Source organism: Sorex araneus, chromosome 3 (assembly GCF_027595985.1).
Source record: "Sorex araneus isolate mSorAra2 chromosome 3, mSorAra2.pri, whole genome shotgun sequence".
Lineage (NCBI taxonomy): Eukaryota > Metazoa > Chordata > Mammalia > Eulipotyphla > Soricidae > Sorex > Sorex araneus.
In genome coordinates, this window is record NC_073304.1 from 232,775,851 (window position 1) to 232,792,807 (window position 16,957).

Consider the following 16,957-nt stretch of genomic DNA (forward strand, 5'->3'; position numbering starts at 1 on the left):
TGCGTACATTCATGCGGGCAGGGGGGAAAACAAAGGGGACCCGGAGTATGGTTCCTGGATTCACGAGAGTGGGTGAGCGACGCCGCGGGATGCGCTGGGGCGCTTTGCACAGAGAGCTGCGTGGAGCTGAGGTTCGGGAGTCTGGCTATCTCCTTGTGGAAAGCAGGACGTGCGCAGGCAGGGGAGGCCACGGCGTGGCCAGGGTGGACACAGCGCCTTGGGCAGAGCAGCGAGACTACAGGCTGCTCTAAACAGACTGTGGTCAGGGCGGCGGCTTGTCCTCCCCCGAGGGGACCCCCTCCCCCAACACCTCCCCATGGGGCGGCTGCCCATTGGCTGCTGGGCATGCCCAGCCTGACCCTTCGTGCGTGGCCCCACCCAGCTGGGCAACAAGTCTGACCCAGCAGTAGCAAAAAAAAGCTGAGGCACTTTTGACATTTAAGAACTAAATAAATAGCTGCTGAAATTAACGCCGCCATCTCCACCCACCGCGCCCGCGGCCAGTGCGGCTGATCCCAACGCTACTGTTTCCTCTCTCCAGTTACGGAGTTTCTTCCATCTCTTCCTTCTCCTCCTTGGCTTCCTTCCCAATGAATCGGTGCAAGAATCAGGCCGCACGGCCAAGAAGGATTTTATTTTTGCCGGATGCCTGGTGGCGGGGGGACACGCGGGGGTCCTACTGACATCACCTGCTTCCCCAGAGTCCCAGGATACCACCTAAGCACGTGCGTTCTTGCCCACCTCTTTCCCTTTAAGTCTCCTCGCCCCGTCTCCGCCCCCCCCCGCCCCCCCGCAACAGGCTGCGATCGGAGGGATTTTGCTTTGAGGCTCCTGGGACCTCATGGCCGAGGCCATCTGGGAGTCATTAGCCCACACATTTCAGGTAGCTCAAGCCACACGTGCAGCCCACATGACACCCCTAATTCCATGCCCAGAGCTCGCCTTCTCCAAACAAACAGCGGTGCCCTTTGCAGAGAAAAGCCAGATCTTAATTGTCTCTTGGGCAAGCATCCCCCTCACCCCCCACCCCACCCCCCTGTTCACTCAGCAGCCAGCCACATCGGGGCTCACCCGCGAAGGGCACTGCCCGGTCCTTAGCAGAACCAGCCATGTAACCGGGAAGGAAAGAAATATTTATTCTTGTATCTGGAGATATGGAGGCCTGCAGAAGGGCAGGGGCGAGGCCGGGATTTGGTGTCCTGATACCTTAATAATCATTTCCGTTTGTGTTTTGGTTCCTTCCCCTAAACCTGGAAACCGGGGCCAGAAACGCCTCCCGGTTGCGACCTGAAAGCTCTCTATCCACACGTTCTCCAAAGGCGCCTCTCCGGCCGCCTCTCTGGGATGGAGAGAAGGCAGAGGAGGAGATTGAGAAGGTTTTTGGAGACAAGGCGGAGCATCCGATTAGCGGCACGTTGGCGGTCTACAAGACACATGATCAGGGGACCACGAAGATCCCATCGAATGGGCAAGGGATTCCCACGTCGCGCTTGCTAGCTAGGATCTACTGGCAAGGCGTCCGTGGCTTTGGCTACATGCGGGTTATTCATGGCTCCATGAGCAAATTCTTCAGCAGAATGTTGGACCACACAGCCTGCAGATGCAAAGGGTGTGACACCCTGGCTTTGCCCGATAAAAGTCACCCCTCCCCCACCACACACACACACACACACACACACACACACACACTCGGGTGAGCAGAGATCTGGGTTTTCTCGGCAGAGCTGGCATGAAGGTCCTCGCCTCCACCGAGATGATGGGACACGGTCCTTGTCATTCACGCCATTATCTCCATGAGTCACATTTTTTTCCAAAAGAACAGCAGGGAAGGGCAGTTTTCCCTGGGAGCCACAGCTCCATGGAAAGGGAGAGGAGTTTTTACAAGAAAGGGTTGAAAGGCACCTACTCCCGGGACGTGAGAAAGGAACGCTCTGGCCCGGAGGGTCAGCCGGGCCGGGCTGGGAGGTCAGGTCACCCCTGGGAACCAGCAAGGCAAGCAGAGCTAATCAGTCCTCTCTCTCTCTCTCTCTCTCTCTCTCTCTCTCTCTCTCTCTCTCTCTCTCTCTCTCTCTCTCTCTCTCTCTCGCTCTCTCTCTGTCTCTCTCTGTCTCTCTGTCTCTGTCTATCTCCCTCTCTCTCCTTCTCTCTCCTCTCTCTCTCCTCTCTCTCTCCTCTCTCTCTCCTCTCTCTCCTCTCTCTCCTCTCCCCCCCCCTCTCTCCTAGACATGCTGCCTGCGACTTTGCAGAAACCAGAGAGAATGGAACCTTTCCCGAGGCCCCCTCCCTGCAGCCTGCAGCTCCTCTGACTACAAAGGAAAGTGGCCCGTGAAGTGGCTTGGGGGCCGGGAAGTCCAGGGCCAGAGGAAGGTGATGTCTTTGTCCCACCCACCGCCTCTCCATGGCATTCACCCAGGAGCACCCCAGCCTGGCCTCGGGCCTCCCTGGGCAGGGCAGGGGAGGATCACACAGAAATCCTGCCCTGTCCAGACCCGAGGTCCCCCGAGACGCGGAACTGACTGACCCTCCCTCCAAAGTGCCAGGAAAAATGTGATCAGTGCTTTTCACTTGAGGCAGGACCAGGAGGGGGGAAAAAAAATCTTTGAGGCCCACAGAACCCCACCTCCCTGGCCTCTTCCGGAACCACAAGGTCCAGCCCACTCAGCCTTTGGCCGCGGCCACTCTCTCCTCCCTCCGCGGATTTCTTCGCTCCTGGAAAATCATCTCGAAACTGTCATCATCAACATGCTGCTTGGCAGGTGGCCCCTGGAGAGAGTCGCCTAACCTCACCCTGCGAGTCGGCGGCAGCGGCCACGGCGGGGCCCCTGGGCTGGGCCCCAGGAAGGGGGAGTTGGGCGGGGGAGAAGGTGGCTCGGGCAGAGGAGAAAGGAGGTAGAAGGAAGGACTCTGCCCCCCACCAGCCCAGACTTGGGGTCTCACCCTCCCTCCTGTTCTGTCTTCCCAACCAGGCGAGAGGGGGGAGGTTCCCTGTGACTTCCATGAGCTGTCAGGGCAAAGGGGACCCCTGGAAGCATAAAAAAAATAAATATAAATAAATAAATAAATAAAACCAGGGCTGGAGCGATAGCACAGTGGGGAGGGTGTTTGCCTTGCATAGGGTCAACCCAGGTTTGATTCCCAGCATCCCATATGGTCCCCCGAGCACCGCCAGGAGTAACTCTTGAGTGCAGAGCCAGGAGTAACCCCTGAGCATCGCTGGGTGTAACCCAAAAAGCAAAAATAAAATAAAATTAAAAATAATAATAAAATTTTAGAAATCCAGGAACATGCGGCATCTTGTACTTTTTTTTTGTTTTTTTTTTTTACTTTTTTGTTGAATCACTGTGAGATAGACCCTTACAGACATCTCACACTATTCATAACAAGCAATACAAAATAAATAAATTATCTAGCCTCTCCCTGTGGGGCAGGCTTGAGTGGTGATGGGGAAATTTGAAATAATGGCGAAGGGAAGGTGTAATGGTGATGAGATTGGTGTTGAAATATTGAATGAAATTAATTACTGTGAACAACTTGAAGGGCTGGAGCGTTAGCACAGCGATTGGGTGTTCTCCTTTCACGCGGCCGACCCGAGTTCGATTCCTCCACCCCTCTCAAAGAGCCCAGCAAGCTACTGAGAGTATCGAGCCCGCTCGGCAGAGCCTGACAAGCTACCCGTGCGTATTGGATAGGCCAAAAAAAGTAACAATAAGTCTCTCAACGAGAGACGTTACTGGTGCCCGCTAGAACAAATCAAGGAGCAATGGGATGACAGTGACAGAAAAAAAATTTTTATAAAGTTAAAAGCATGAAACAAAAAAAAAAAAGAAAGAGGCTCTCTGAACCTAAGGGGCCCAGATAGCAAATTAGGGTACCACTGACCCAAGGCAGAATTCTGAGAGACAGCAACCAGACCCCATCCTGTCTGACACCCTGGAGGTGTCCAGGCCCAGAAAGCTTCTGCAATACTGGCTGATCTGATAACTGGGGGCTGGGGGATCTCAAGAGGATGCATGGGAGATGCCAGTTGGGAGAATGGGCGGGCCAGGGGCTGGAGGGGACAAGGGCTAGAGGGGACAGGGTGATCCCACCGGGTTAAACTTCCTGCATGCAGAGCAGAGCCATCATCCAGGGTCCCAGAGGCGGGGAGAGAGCTGTCCAACCTCCTCCCGTCCCCTCCCTCTGCTCCCACTGGACCTTCAGGGATTGCTCCCGCCCTCATCCATAACTGCAAATTCATCACCCCAGTTAAGACAGAAGAGGAGCCAAGGACAGGATGTCAGAATCCCTCAGAAGATGCTGAGAGTGGGAGCAGCGGAGGGAGGGAGGTGGGGAGGGACCCTGGGGATGATGAGAAGGTTGGTCTTCCAGCAGTGAGTTTGGGCCCCCCACCCTCCTGCCTTCCTCCTCGCCGAGAGAAATTCTCCCCTTGCTCCTAGATGCCAGGAGTAAATCCCTCCGCCAGCCAGAATGCCTGCAAGCCAGGCGCACGGCTCCTGGGTGGAGAGGAAGCTTCGTATGTGAGACTTGGGGTGCGATGCTCCCAAACACCCCACCCCCCAAAAAATGTCATAGGGGTCCCAAGAGAGAAGTTGGGGGCACGATGATCTGCAGTCAAGCTCCCCCTAGCTTTGCCTGTTCATGAAGAGTCCAGGCCTGAGGGAATCTTCACTGCCGCGTAGGGAAAGAGGGGCTGATTGCAGGAGGCCCAGGTTCAATCCCCTGGACCCTGGTTGGTCTCCTGAGCACTGCCTGAGGGGCCCTCAAACACCATCAAGTGTGGCTCCCCAAAAACGAATAAAAAGTTCTCCTCTGACAGTCGAGGAAGCTTCAGGCCAAAGGCTTATCATCCTTGCCCAGTGTTCTGCTGAAGCTTGCCACCCTTTCAGTTAACCTGTAGCGGGGAAGGGGAGCCGGGAGGGGGGTGTCGCAGTGGGAGGGGGGAATCCCAGTGTTAGGTCTCCGGTGAGAGAAAAACATTCTACCCTTTGCAGGGGGAGTGGGGAGGGAGACACATTTTGTCCTGAATATATCGACAAGGACACAGATTTTTCTGGGTCTTAATGTTTTGAGAGATTGGAGAGGGGAAAAAAAAATTCCTATGCCTAGCTGAATTTCTCACTGCAAATTAGTGGGAGACAGAAAACAGACATTCAGGCTTCTTCACAGATGCCTGTTATGTTTCAGAGAGAAAGAGTTTTGGGAGAAAGACGGGGAAGAGAGAAAAGAAGAAGAAGAAAAAAAAAGTTTCCAAAGGGCCTTGAAAGAGGAGTTCCAAGCTTCTCCCTTGCACCCAGCAGCACCCAGGAAAGGAATCGCGGCAGGTTTTGATACTACAGCCCTCAGCAGCGAGACACTAACTTGAGAGAAGCCAAGACAAGGCAGGAAGTGGTTTCTTGTTCCCCGCCGCCCCTCCTTCCAGAAGCCCTGAAGCTGCTTAGGCAGACGCCCACCCACCCCCTCTGCAGTCATGTGACATCACGGTCTGAGACCCTCAGGCGCTCAGAAACCTCAGATGTCACTCGGGAGGAAACCCCGGGCTGGGTCTGTCCTCAAGACTGTGGCCCCGGAGAGGAGGGAGGGGGGCGGACCCTGGAGCCTCCAAGTGTCCGCAGCCATCTGGAAACTCGCAGCATTTCACCACGGGCCCCCAGCACGCTTGCTTGCTTCTCTTGGAAGGAGCCGGGTTTGGATCCAGCCCCTGGGATTTGGGGGAGAGACACTCCACCCCCAGGGTCTCCCCGGCTTGCTGAAATGCAAAGGGCACGGGGCAATTTTTTAGGACACAAGTGCAGTCACAAAACTTCATCAAGAGGCAGAATTGGTTCCCCCGCCCCCCCAGGAGAACATACACATCGCAGGCCGCCATGAAGTCACTGCTTTGGGTCCCACTCTCTGCTCACAAAACCTCGCTGGGAACCTCAGTGGTTTTCTATCCCGCACCCTCCCTAGGACTCAGTCTCCCCTAGAAGCGAAAGGACTGGGCAGGGGAGGCGGCCCCTGTAGACATCCAGCTTGCAGCCGCCTTTTCTAATGCAAAGGAAATGGCCCGGCCTGGGCTCCAGTTTTACTGATATTTTTTAATCCGCAAGGAAGAGAAAAAAAATCCACTGAAAAATGCCTGCAAGAATTTTTTTAAAGAGGAAAATTGAGGATAAAAAAAAAAAAGCAGAAGAACTTGGCCTAGGGAATTTCCCCGCAGGGCCTCCTGGAGATGCTTGAGGGGGATTTGGGGGAGGGGGGACGTTGAAGGGGGCTGCTGCGAGCCTCCTGGAGCCGGGCGAAGACAGATCTTTTCAGAAAACGAAGGTTTCGTGTTTGGTTTGGTTGTTTTAAGAACATCTCCCTTTGAAGGCACAGACCTTCCGACGGGTTTTCCCCACCCGTCGCCCCCCTCCCTCCCGCAGTCGGCCAGAACAGGACAAAGTTAGCAGGTCCCTAACTTTGGCTGGTCCACACGCACCCCCATGCTGGCGGCCCCAGCTGAACTGCAGCCGGGGGTCACCCAAGGGCAGAGAGGTGGCCCCGCCCCCTTTCCCACACCTCCAGGCCCCTTCACCCCTCTTTCTCTTGGAAAACAGGGGAGCACCCTGGAACGGCCCTCTCGGCCTGCGGGAGTCTAGGGGAGCCGGGATGAGGCAGTCTAGGCTGGCACAGAGTGGATAATCACACACACACACACACACACACACACACACACACACACACGCCCTATAGGGCGTCCTTTTGAGAAGGGGGGCGCATTCACGAGTAGGACCATAGAGATGTTCATACGTTTTCAGGTGACCTGGGCACCTGCGAGGGGGACATCCACGTCGGGGCAAAGTGTGCCCAGGTCGCGCGTCCGAGCGGCCACGACGGGCGCAGCTCCGCCGCGGACACTGGGCCGAGACAAGCCGGCTCCACGGAGCAGAAAGTTGGGGTCGGGCGCCCACAGTCCGACCCCCAGCACAGGGGAAAGTTCTTACCAACCAGGCCAGCCCAGCAAGGCGTTGGGGGGGCGCCGGGACTGGGGTCTGCCCGCTCAGGGGAGCTGGGCCCCAGGGCCTGGAAGACAGAACGCCCCCACCTCTGCAGGACACCGCTAATGAACACCTCGCCCAGGATGGCTTTTGTGTGTTTGTTTGTGTGTTTGTTTGTTTGGGGGGGTCAGAAACTGCTGCCCACCCCGCTCTGCACCACCCCCAGCCCCGTCCCCAAGTTCTTGCAGTGGCCAAAGCGCGCGCGGCGCTGCTGAGAACGGACTCGGCGCGGATTTCCAACTTTGGGGAAGGGATTTCGGAGAGGGAGGTTGTGGTCCCTCATTCCTCCACTGAAGGGAACCTCATCTGCCCCAGCACCCCCCCTCCCCCCACCCCCCCCCCACCCCTCACTCCCCGCCACCCCGAGCTGGGCGTGTGCGCGCGCGCGCGCGCCCCCACGGAGCCAGCGAACCTCGGCGGCGGCGGCGCAGCTGCGAGCGGAGTCTCGGCCCCGGCCCTGGCTCCCGCGTAGACGCGAAAGGGAATTGACGTCCGGGCTGGGGAAATTGAGCCCGGCGCCAGTGGAGGACGCCGAGGGAGCGCGAGGGAAGGGGGAGCGCGCAGACCTGGGCTTCCCGAGCCACCCCACCCCCGCCCAGGCCCGCGCGCATCTCCGAGCGGCGGGCGCTTGAAGAAGCCCACCCCGCCCCCCGCCGCCGCCGCCGCCGCACCCCCCAGCCCATCCCCTGCACCTGGCCGGCTCCGTGCGTCCCCTGACCTGCGCCCTCTCCCTTGCCTCTGCGCCACCGGACCGAGCATCCCGGCGCGTTCCGCTCCAGCAGAACGTTCTGGCGATAAATTCCCCCAGCTGTAACCTGCAATGGGGTCCTTTGCTCCCACCCCCCCCCCCGTGCTCTTTCTCTCTCGGACTCTGGAGGGTGGAGGGGCGGGGGTGGGGGGGGGGACCTGGAAAGTCACAGCGGGGAGAACCGAGCCCCAGCATGGGGTGGGGGGGGGGGCACGTTGGCACCAAACGCTCCTGCAGAAATTCAGGTCAGTCCCACTGGGTCAGACTTGGCCCAGCTCCTAGCAAGCTGAGCAGAGGGCAACGCTTGGCACCTGGGAGATTGGGGGTTGGCGTTGGGGGGGGGGGGGTAGGAATAGGGGTGGGGCTGTCCTTTTCCTGTTCTTCAACTCCCCATTCTGCGCAGAGCAGAAAGCAAACTTCTAGAAGGTTCTTTCCTTGCCAGCCCCCCCTCCCCATAGACAGACACACACCTCCCAAGCACCCCCCTCCCCAAAACTGGGCTGCCCAGAGGTGGATCCGCACAGGAGGGAAAATCGCATTGAAATTCCTGCAGAGATAAATCTCAGCAGCAAAAGCCCTGCAGCTTGAGTGGAGCACGCCACCCCCCACCCCGCCGCTGCCGCCACCAACTTTTTTCCTGCCGTTTGTTAGAAAACAGTTTCTGGGCTTTTGGCGCCCCCTCTGGATGTAGCTGAGAAGTACAGCCTCTTTTTTTTTTTTTTTTTTTTAGTCCACTGTTTACCCTGCGTTTTGTAAGTGATACATACTGACCTCCACCCGTGAGACGGAGTGAAAAACGTAACAAGGGTATGACTTGTAAACGCTATACTTCACGTGTCTTTTGTTCCCTACTGGTTTAAATATGTAATTGTATGTGTGTACGGATAATGACGGGTACCAAGATCATCTTAGTCACTGTCAGTCTTCACGACATTTACAATGAAAGAAGGGAACGGACAGGGAGATGCAAGAAAACACAAAAGCCCTAATTAAAATTTCATCCCTAAGAGATCCGCGTCTGCTCTTAAACCAGGTGCCTTTGAATCAGTTATTTTCCCAAAAGGTCCCCTCCCCAGAACCCAGAATCCGTCCACGCTAGGCGGGGACTTTTTCTCCCTCAAAAAAGGATGAAGATCTTAAAATTTCTGAGCATATATTCACGGAGTAATAAGTGCAAGGCTTCTGTAGGGTCAGCTCTAAACGTCCCAAACTCTGGGGGTACTGGAGACAGTACCCGGGACAGAACATTCCTTTCCAAATTAAGGACTGATTAACACGTTTGGGGCTTCCTAGGGTCTCAGAAGTCCCGCTTCTCCGTCAACCTCTTTGGAAGAAAACGAGAGAAAAATCCGATTTTTGTGTCAATCCCTTAGGAAAACACAGTTTTAAATCTTGTCCTCCTGTCCCCGCACTTTGCAAATGAGAATTACACACGCCTTTGCTAAAAGACGAGCTAATTCGCAGGAACAATCATTGAAGTTTGAAGGCAAACATTTGCCTGCGTGTGTGTGTTATTGGAAGGGCGGGGGTGTGAAAAGGAGGGTTTTTTTTTTCCACCGCCAAGTTGGTGCGTTTATTTGTGATTCTGAAATCTGGGACCCCCGGGCGGGCGACAACGATTTTTCTTCTCCCCGGGAACAAGTCCTCAACCAGGCATTGAGCCTTTGGCGTCAACACAAAGGCTGCGCTCGAATCACGCTGGAAATTGCACCGGAGACGCCCCCCACTGCCTCCCGCTCAACTCCCCACTGTCCAGGGTCCGAAAGGACGCGACAGCGGTGGGCATCGCGGCGCGCTCGCGCGGGTGTTTTGGAAAACGGGGCGCAGGCAGGCGAGTTCGCGGGGCCCCAGGGCCCGGCCCTGCACAACCCGGGTGACCGGCCCGAGCCAGGACGGCACCTTCGCCAAGTTCGTCTCTCCCGGCCAGAGCCGTTTGCAAACTTTCAGCAGCTGCGGCCCTGCGGACTTTCAGCGGCGGCCCCGGGGTGGACGCGCAGCACCGAAGAAGGAGGGAGGGAGGGAGAGGGACCTCACGGGGGACGCTGGAGGAGAGCTGGTCCCAGTTCAAGGTCGGCGGGGCGTGGGACGGCTCCCCAGCGCGCCCGGAGACCGTGCACTCGGCTTCGCGCGGGGACGCGGCTGGTGGGATCATGAATTCCCGCTGCAAAAAAAAATTAAAACTAAAAAAAAAAAAGTGCGGTGGGAGCCCCACGGGCCGCGGAGAACCCTCGCCTGTCCATCTATTTGTGTAGCTTCTGACAGAGGACCAGCGGGCGCTGGGGGCTCACCCCAACTAGCGCTCCGGAGACCGTTTTCGGAGGAAGCAGAGCCCGGGGACGAGGAGGGGGGGGCGGGAATGTGCGTTCCAGACGGAGCCAGGGTCGGATTCTGCAAACTCGAGCTAAATCCACCCCCCACACACACACCTCCCGACCCCCACCCCCACCACCACCACCACCACCACCACCACGGGTGCCGCGGGGAAAGAGTGAAAAAGAAACGTCGCGGGTGGGGTGGCGGGGAGCAAACCCTAGTCTGGACACACACGCGCGCGCGCGCGCACACACAGATGCGCGCACCCCGATGCGCGCGGAGACAGCACCCCAAATTCTCCCCTTCCGAGAGCTCGGCAAACTCACACACACTTGGACGTCCCGGCTTCCCCGCCTTCCCCGCAGCCAGCCCCCACCCACCCCCCCCCCACCCCACCCCGTCCACTCCCCCCGCAGCCACCCGCCGGCCCCGAGCCGCGCTCCCCTCCCCTCCCCTCTCGTCACCCAGCTCAGCGCCACCGTCCTCCTCCTCCTCCTCCCCCCCTCCCCAAAAACCCCCGAGCCAATCAGCGGCCTGCCAGCCCCGAGAACCGCCGCGCGCTGATTGGCCGGGCCGTCTCTAAGGTGAGGGGGAGTATTTATTAAAGAGCCCTCGGGCCGGGAGTCAGGAGAGCGCAGAGCCGAGCTTGAAACTGTCTGGAAACTTCCGAGGCGCCCGCGACTTTGCAGCTTCACCACCCCCGGGAACTTTTCTCTGCAGGAGGAGAAGGGAACGGGGTGCAAGCACCCCCGTGTTTGCTCTTCTGTCCTCCCCTCCTCCTCCTCCTCCTCCTCCTCTTCCTCCTCCTCTTCCTCTCCGAGTCGTCTGCCCCCGGCTTGCAGCGGGCGGCTGCTGCTGCTGCTGCTGCTGCTGCCAGCGGGCCACCCCGCGCGCTTTCCCCAAGCGCGTCGCCGCCACCGCCGCCGCCGCCGCCGTCGCTGTCGCCGCCGCCGCCGCCGCCGCCGGGGGACGCGCAAGCTCCCCGGGGGGCCGTTGGTTCCGTCGGGGCCGCCGAGGGGAGAGAGGAGCCCGCGCGCCGCCTCCCCCCCTCCAACCCCCCACCACCACCCCCCCCCCCAGCGCCACCGGCACCGAGGGCCGCCCACCGAGGGCTGCTCGCCTTTCCCGGCCACCCAGCCCCTGCCCCGGGCCCGCGCATGAATCTCCTGGACCCCTTCATGAAGATGACCGACGAGCAGGAGAAGGGCCTGTCCGGCGCCCCCAGCCCCACCATGTCCGACGACTCGGCGGGCTCGCCGTGCCCCTCGGGCTCCGGCTCGGACACGGAGAACACGCGGCCGCAGGAGAACACGTTCCCCAAGGGCGAGCCCGACCTGAAGAAGGAGAGCGAGGAGGACAAGTTCCCCGTGTGCATCCGCGAGGCGGTCAGCCAGGTGCTCAAGGGCTACGACTGGACGCTGGTGCCCATGCCCGTGCGCGTCAACGGCTCCAGCAAGAACAAGCCGCACGTCAAGCGGCCCATGAACGCCTTCATGGTGTGGGCGCAGGCGGCGCGCAGGAAGCTGGCCGACCAGTACCCGCACCTGCACAACGCCGAGCTCAGCAAGACGCTGGGCAAACTCTGGAGGTAGGCAGGGGTGCGGGGTAGGGGGCTGGGGGGGGGGGGGCGCTGTCCGCGGCCGCGGTGGGGAGTGGGGATGGAAGAGGCGGAGTGGGGTGGGGGGGACGCCGGCCGCGACCACAGGCGCCCCGCGCCCCGCCTCTGGGCGGGAGGGAGCTGCGGATCCCCGGCGCTGGCGGCGGGATGATGGGGGGCCGAGGGGGGTGGAGGGGGGCGAGGTGTAACTTGGCTCAGACTTTGACAAAGTGCTTGGACGGTTCTCAGGGAAAGGAGTGAGGGGCGGGGTGGCGGGGTAGGAAGGGGCGGGTGGGGGGGGTGCGGGTTGGACGGAGCAGAGGGGAGGGGGAGGGAGGCCAGTAGGGGACGCGGTGGGAGGGGGCTGCCAGCCGGGTCTCCCGACGCTGCCGAAGTTCAGTCCCCCCCGCCCCCCGTCGTGGGGGCTGGGGGTGGAGGGAGGCGTTGGCGTCCCGCGCGCTCCAGCTTGGCGCTGCGCAACCCACCGAGCTGGGCTGGAGGGGGCGCGCGGGGGGTGGGAGTGGGGGAGATCGGAGGCTGGGGGGAGGGTGACGCTCCCAGCTACTGGAACTAGATGGTAGCGCGTGGGGGGGCATGAGAAGCCTCTTGCTGCGTGAAGAGGGTTTGGGGTTTTTATGGTTTTGGGGGGGTTTTTTTGGATTTTTTTTTTGAAACTTGTAAGAGTGTGTGGGGCGGGGGGCAGAGACTGGCTAGTGCCAGTAGCCGGGGCGTTCGGAGCCGCCGAGAGCGGAAAGAGCAGGTTTCCCCGACGGGGCGGGGCGGCAGTGACCGCTAAGGTTCCACTCCAAGAACTCGGTTTTGTTCTTCTTTTTCTTTTCTTTTCTTTTCTTTTCTAAAGTAAAGTTGTGGACGGCGGGAGGGAGGTTGTTGGGGGCGACAGCTCGGGGGACACCGCCCCCCCCACCACACACACACACACACACACTCACGCACGCACGCCCCAGCGGACCTGACAACTCCGTGCCTGTATTTCACCGAGCCCCCCTCCCCTCTCCCCGCGCGCGCCCCCAGGTTGCTGAACGAGAGCGAGAAGCGGCCGTTCGTGGAGGAGGCGGAGCGGCTGCGCGTGCAGCACAAGAAGGACCACCCGGATTACAAGTACCAGCCGCGCCGGAGGAAGTCGGTGAAGAACGGGCAGGCGGAGGCCGAGGAGGCCGCGGAGCAGACGCACATCTCCCCCAACGCCATCTTCAAGGCGCTGCAGGCCGACTCGCCGCACTCCTCCTCGGGCATGAGCGAGGTGCACTCCCCCGGCGAGCACTCGGGTAAGAGCCCAGCCCGCCCCCGCGCGGGGACACGGCACAGCCCGCGCCCGCCCCTGCGAGAGATGCCCGGCCCGCCTCCCGGCCAGGCAGGGGGCCCTGGACCCCCACGCGTGCACAGACGCATGCTTGCACACACACACACACACACACACACACGAGGCGGAGTCTTTGTAGTTTATTTTATTTGACTTTTTGGCGCGCTTAACTGCTGTTACTTAGTTACAAGCCTTGTCCGCGCCCCCCAAGCACACACCGGGCGTCTATGCCAGCAGCAACACAGCCCCCTCCAACCCCGCCCCGCCCCGGGGCCTCTGACCCCGGCAGATAAAGGGAGGGGGGAGGGTCGCCACTCGGAGCTCCGCGGTGCACGCGCCGGGGCACGGAGGCCGCGGGTCCCTAAGTCACACCTGCAGGGGAGGAGGGGGGAGGGCGCGCCCCCAGCGGGGGAGGGGCGCCTCGGAAGCCCACACCCCCCAGCACCACCCTCCCTCCGCTGACGCGCTTCTTCTTTGGCGGCCCCCGCAGGGCAATCCCAGGGTCCCCCGACGCCGCCCACGACCCCCAAAACCGACGTGCAGCCGGGCAAGGCTGACCTGAAGCGCGAGGGGCGCCCCCTGCCGGAGGGGGGCCGCCAGCCCCCCATCGACTTCCGCGACGTGGACATCGGCGAGCTGAGCAGCGACGTCATCTCCAACATCGAGACGTTCGACGTGAACGAGTTCGACCAGTACCTGCCGCCCAATGGGCACCCGGGGGTGCCCACCACGCACGGCGGCCAGGTGACCTACACGGGCAGCTACGGCATCAGCAGCAGCGCGGCGGCGGCCACGCCCCCCGGCGCGGGGGGCCACGTGTGGCTGTCCAAGCAGCAGGCGCCGCCGCCGCCCCCGCAGCAGGCGCCGCCGCCCCCGCAGGCCGCGCCGCCGCCGCCGCCGCAGGGGCCCCCCCAGCCGCCGCAGGGGCCCCCCCAGGCGCCGCCGCCGCCGCCGGGGCCGCCGCAGGCGCCGCCGCCGCCGGGCCCGCCGGGGCCGCCCCCGCCGCAGGCCGCGCCGCCGCCGCCCGCGCCCCCCGCGCACACGCTCGCGCCGCTGAGCGCCGAGCCGGGCGCCGCGCAGCGCACGCACATCAAGACGGAGCAGCTGAGCCCCAGCCACTACCCCGAGCAGCAGCACTCGCCGCAGCAGCTGGCCTACAGCCCCTTCAGCCTCCCGCACTACAGCCCCGCGTACCCGCCCCTGTCGCGCGCGCAGTACGACTACGCCGAGCACCAGAACTCCGCCTCCTACTACAGCCACGCGGCCGGCCAGGGCGCGGGCCTCTACCCCACCTTCACCTACATGAACCCCGCGCAGCGGCCCATGTACACGCCCATCGCCGACACGTCGGGGGTCCCGTCCATCCCGCAGACGCACAGCCCGCAGCACTGGGAACAGCCCGTCTACACTCAGCTCACCCGGCCGTGAGCAGGCGCCGCCGCCGCCGCCGCCGCCGCCGCCGCCCGCGCCCCGGGCGCGCGGGGTCGGGGCGCCGCCGGGGGGCTCCCCCCGCCACCCCCGCGCCCGAGCCCCCCCGCGAGAAGCCACCGCCGCCGCCGCCGCCGCCGCCGCCGCCGCGCCCAGCCCGAGAAGGCTTCCCTCTGGACAGTGGCCGGTCTCGGAAGCGAAAGGCAATTTGCCTCCCCCCACCCGACCCGCCCGCCCCCGAGGTTCCCCCTGGAGAAGAGCCCCCCCCCACATCCCAAACACACAACACACACCCCGCCCCCCCACCCGGCTGACCACACACGTGTGATGACCACCCAGCTGCCGGAGCAGTGATGGACCTGGCGGGTTTGGCCAGAAACGGGACTGGCTCCGCTTGCTTGGAGCTGGCGTGGACCAGGAGGAGGAGGAGGAGGAGGAGGAGGAGGAAGAGGAGAAGGTGGAGGAAGAGGAGGAGGAGAAAGGAGGAGAGAGAGGAGGAGGAGGAGAAGGAGGAGGAGGAGGAAGAAGCATGAGACCGACTTGCTCAATTTCTCTGCCTGTTTGGACTTTGTAATTATTTTTTAGCAGTAATTAAAGAAAAAAAAGAGTCCTCTGTGAGGAATATTCTCTATTTTAAATATTTTTAGTATGTACTGTGTATGATTCATTACCATTTTGAGGGGATTTCTACATATTTTTAGATAAAAAAAAATCAAATGCTCTTATTTTCCAACAGCTAAACTACTTAGTTGAACAGTGTGCCCTAGAATTGCGCCCAGAGTATTTTTGTACAGATTTGCTTTCTCTTACCACACACACACACACACACACACACACACACACACACACACACACACACACACACACACACACACACACAAGTGTGACTTCTTGTATTAACCTGAAAACAAAAACAAAACACAAATCTGTGTTACGTGATCAGTTGGGGGGGGGGGGCGGGAGCTCTGCTTAAGTCCTCCAGCTCCTTCCAATTCCAGGAGGAACTGCCTTAGAAAGAAGAAGGCCTTAATTTGCAAACATGGAAGGAAGTACTAGCCTCGAGTTGCATTGGGGAAGCTTTATCATATATATTTTTCTAAAACAAGAGAATCCCACCTTGAGCCTTAAAACAGTGATGCTGGGGAAAATATTGGCGCTCTGCGCTAGCGCCTGCGCCCTCCGACCCCCGCCCCACACCCGTCTTGCACGGGCCTGTTCGACCTTGGAAGCAAAAAGGCTAGCAAAAGAAGAGGGGAGAGGAAGTCCAGGAAAATGTCAGCAGCTGCGACAGCGCCCGGCACACTGCCCCCTGCTCGCCTCCCGGGGCGCATGTGGGAACCAGATGCTAGAGACCCTTCGGATTCACCTGTGCCTCTCTCTCCACGCCAGCAGCCAGCTCACCTTCAAAACATTCCATGCGCTGAGATTATTTATTTTGTAAGGAGAGGTTTGAATCTTCTTTAAAAAAAAAAAAAATCTCCCTTTTTAAAAAACAAAACAGCAACAAAAAAAAACTAAACCCACCTCTAAGATAGGTCGTTGGATTTTCCTCAAAGGGTATGGTCATCTGTTGTTAAATTATGTTCTTAACTGTAACCAGTTTTTTTATTTATCTCTTTAATCTTTTTTTTTATTATTAAAAGCACGTTTCTTTGGATGCCTTGTCCTAGATTTGTATAAAAGCCGATGTCTGTCCTTTTTTTTTTTTATTTTTTGTTTCTTTGTTGTTTTTGTTGCAAGCAAACAGGGAACTCTCGATTCTCGTTGTTTTGGGGAGAAGGATTGTGAAGGTTGTGAAGGCAGCCGCTTAGTCGGGCCGCTGTGTTTTGCTGCCACCGATCTGTGCATACGTGTGTTGTGCCACCAAGCAAGCGAGGCCCGGCCTATGTGACAAGCCTTCCCCTGCAGGTCCTCGGGAAGAGGAAGGCCTGGGAAGAGAGTTCGCCCGCTGAGGGAAATCTTCACTTCGTGACTGCTGAGGCTGTGTGCAGAGTTTCGGGGATCGCTTTGTTGAAAAAGACAGCCAACGTTTGTGTTGTTTTTTTTTCCTTTAATTTAAAAAAAGATATATTAACAGTTTTGTTTAGAAGTCAGTAGGATAAAAATCTTAAAGCACTCTTATAATATGGCGTCTTTCGATTTCTGTATAAAAGCAGATCTTAAAAAAAAAAAACTATTTCTGTAACTTAAGACACCTGGCATTGAAATCATATTTTGTCTTTAGGTAAGGTTTGGTTTGTGTTTGTGTTTTGTTTGTTTTGCTTGTCCCCCACCACCACCAACCTGCCCGCCCCCCCACCCAGACCTTTGTGCTCCCTGTGAAACTCGCCTTTCCTTTTTTTTCTTTCTTTTTTTGTATATTATTGTTTACAATAAATATACATCGCATTAAAAAGAAAAATGGCCACGTGGACTGATTCCCACCCCAACCTCCCAATGAAGAAGATCCTTTGGAGAGATGGGGGGGGTAAGTGTTGGGGATGGGGGTCTTTCACAAAAGAATGCAATTCACCAGAGATCATCTGTGCCTC

General features: G+C 59.3%; 1 protein-coding gene and 1 long non-coding RNA gene across 3 annotated transcripts in view; one reads left to right on the top strand and one right to left on the bottom strand.

Moving 5' to 3' along the window:
* LOC129403567 (uncharacterized) overlaps nucleotides 1–7,848 on the bottom strand; it is a 92,653-nt gene extending 84,805 nt beyond the window's left edge. For both annotated transcript variants that reach the window (XR_008629297.1, XR_008629296.1), the window contains exon 1: nucleotides 7,738–7,848. This is a non-coding gene — a long non-coding RNA (uncharacterized LOC129403567). The remainder of the gene's footprint in view (nucleotides 1–7,737) is intronic.
* A 2,861-nt stretch (nucleotides 7,849–10,709) lies between these two features.
* SOX9 (SRY-box transcription factor 9) lies at nucleotides 10,710–15,924 on the top strand. The gene is made up of 3 exons (XM_055132453.1): nucleotides 10,710–11,668; nucleotides 12,710–12,963; nucleotides 13,489–15,924. The coding sequence occupies exons 1-3, from the start codon at nucleotides 11,238–11,240 to the stop codon at nucleotides 14,424–14,426; spliced, it is 1,623 nt and encodes a 540-aa protein (XP_054988428.1). The 5' UTR covers nucleotides 10,710–11,237; the 3' UTR covers nucleotides 14,427–15,924.
* The last annotated feature ends 1,033 nt before the right edge of the window (nucleotides 15,925–16,957 follow it).

Bases quoted from the DNA above. Each gene is read 5' to 3' on its own strand.
- SOX9 (XM_055132453.1), top strand. From the start codon at position 11,238: ATGAATCTCCTGGACCCCTTCATGAAGATGACCGACGAGCAGGAGAAG. The intron at 11,669-12,709 runs GTAGGCAGGGGT...GCGCGCCCCCAG, and splicing joins ACGCTGGGCAAACTCTGGAG to GTTGCTGAACGAGAGCGAGA. The intron at 12,964-13,488 runs GTAAGAGCCCAG...CGGCCCCCGCAG, and splicing joins CTCCCCCGGCGAGCACTCGG to GGCAATCCCAGGGTCCCCCG.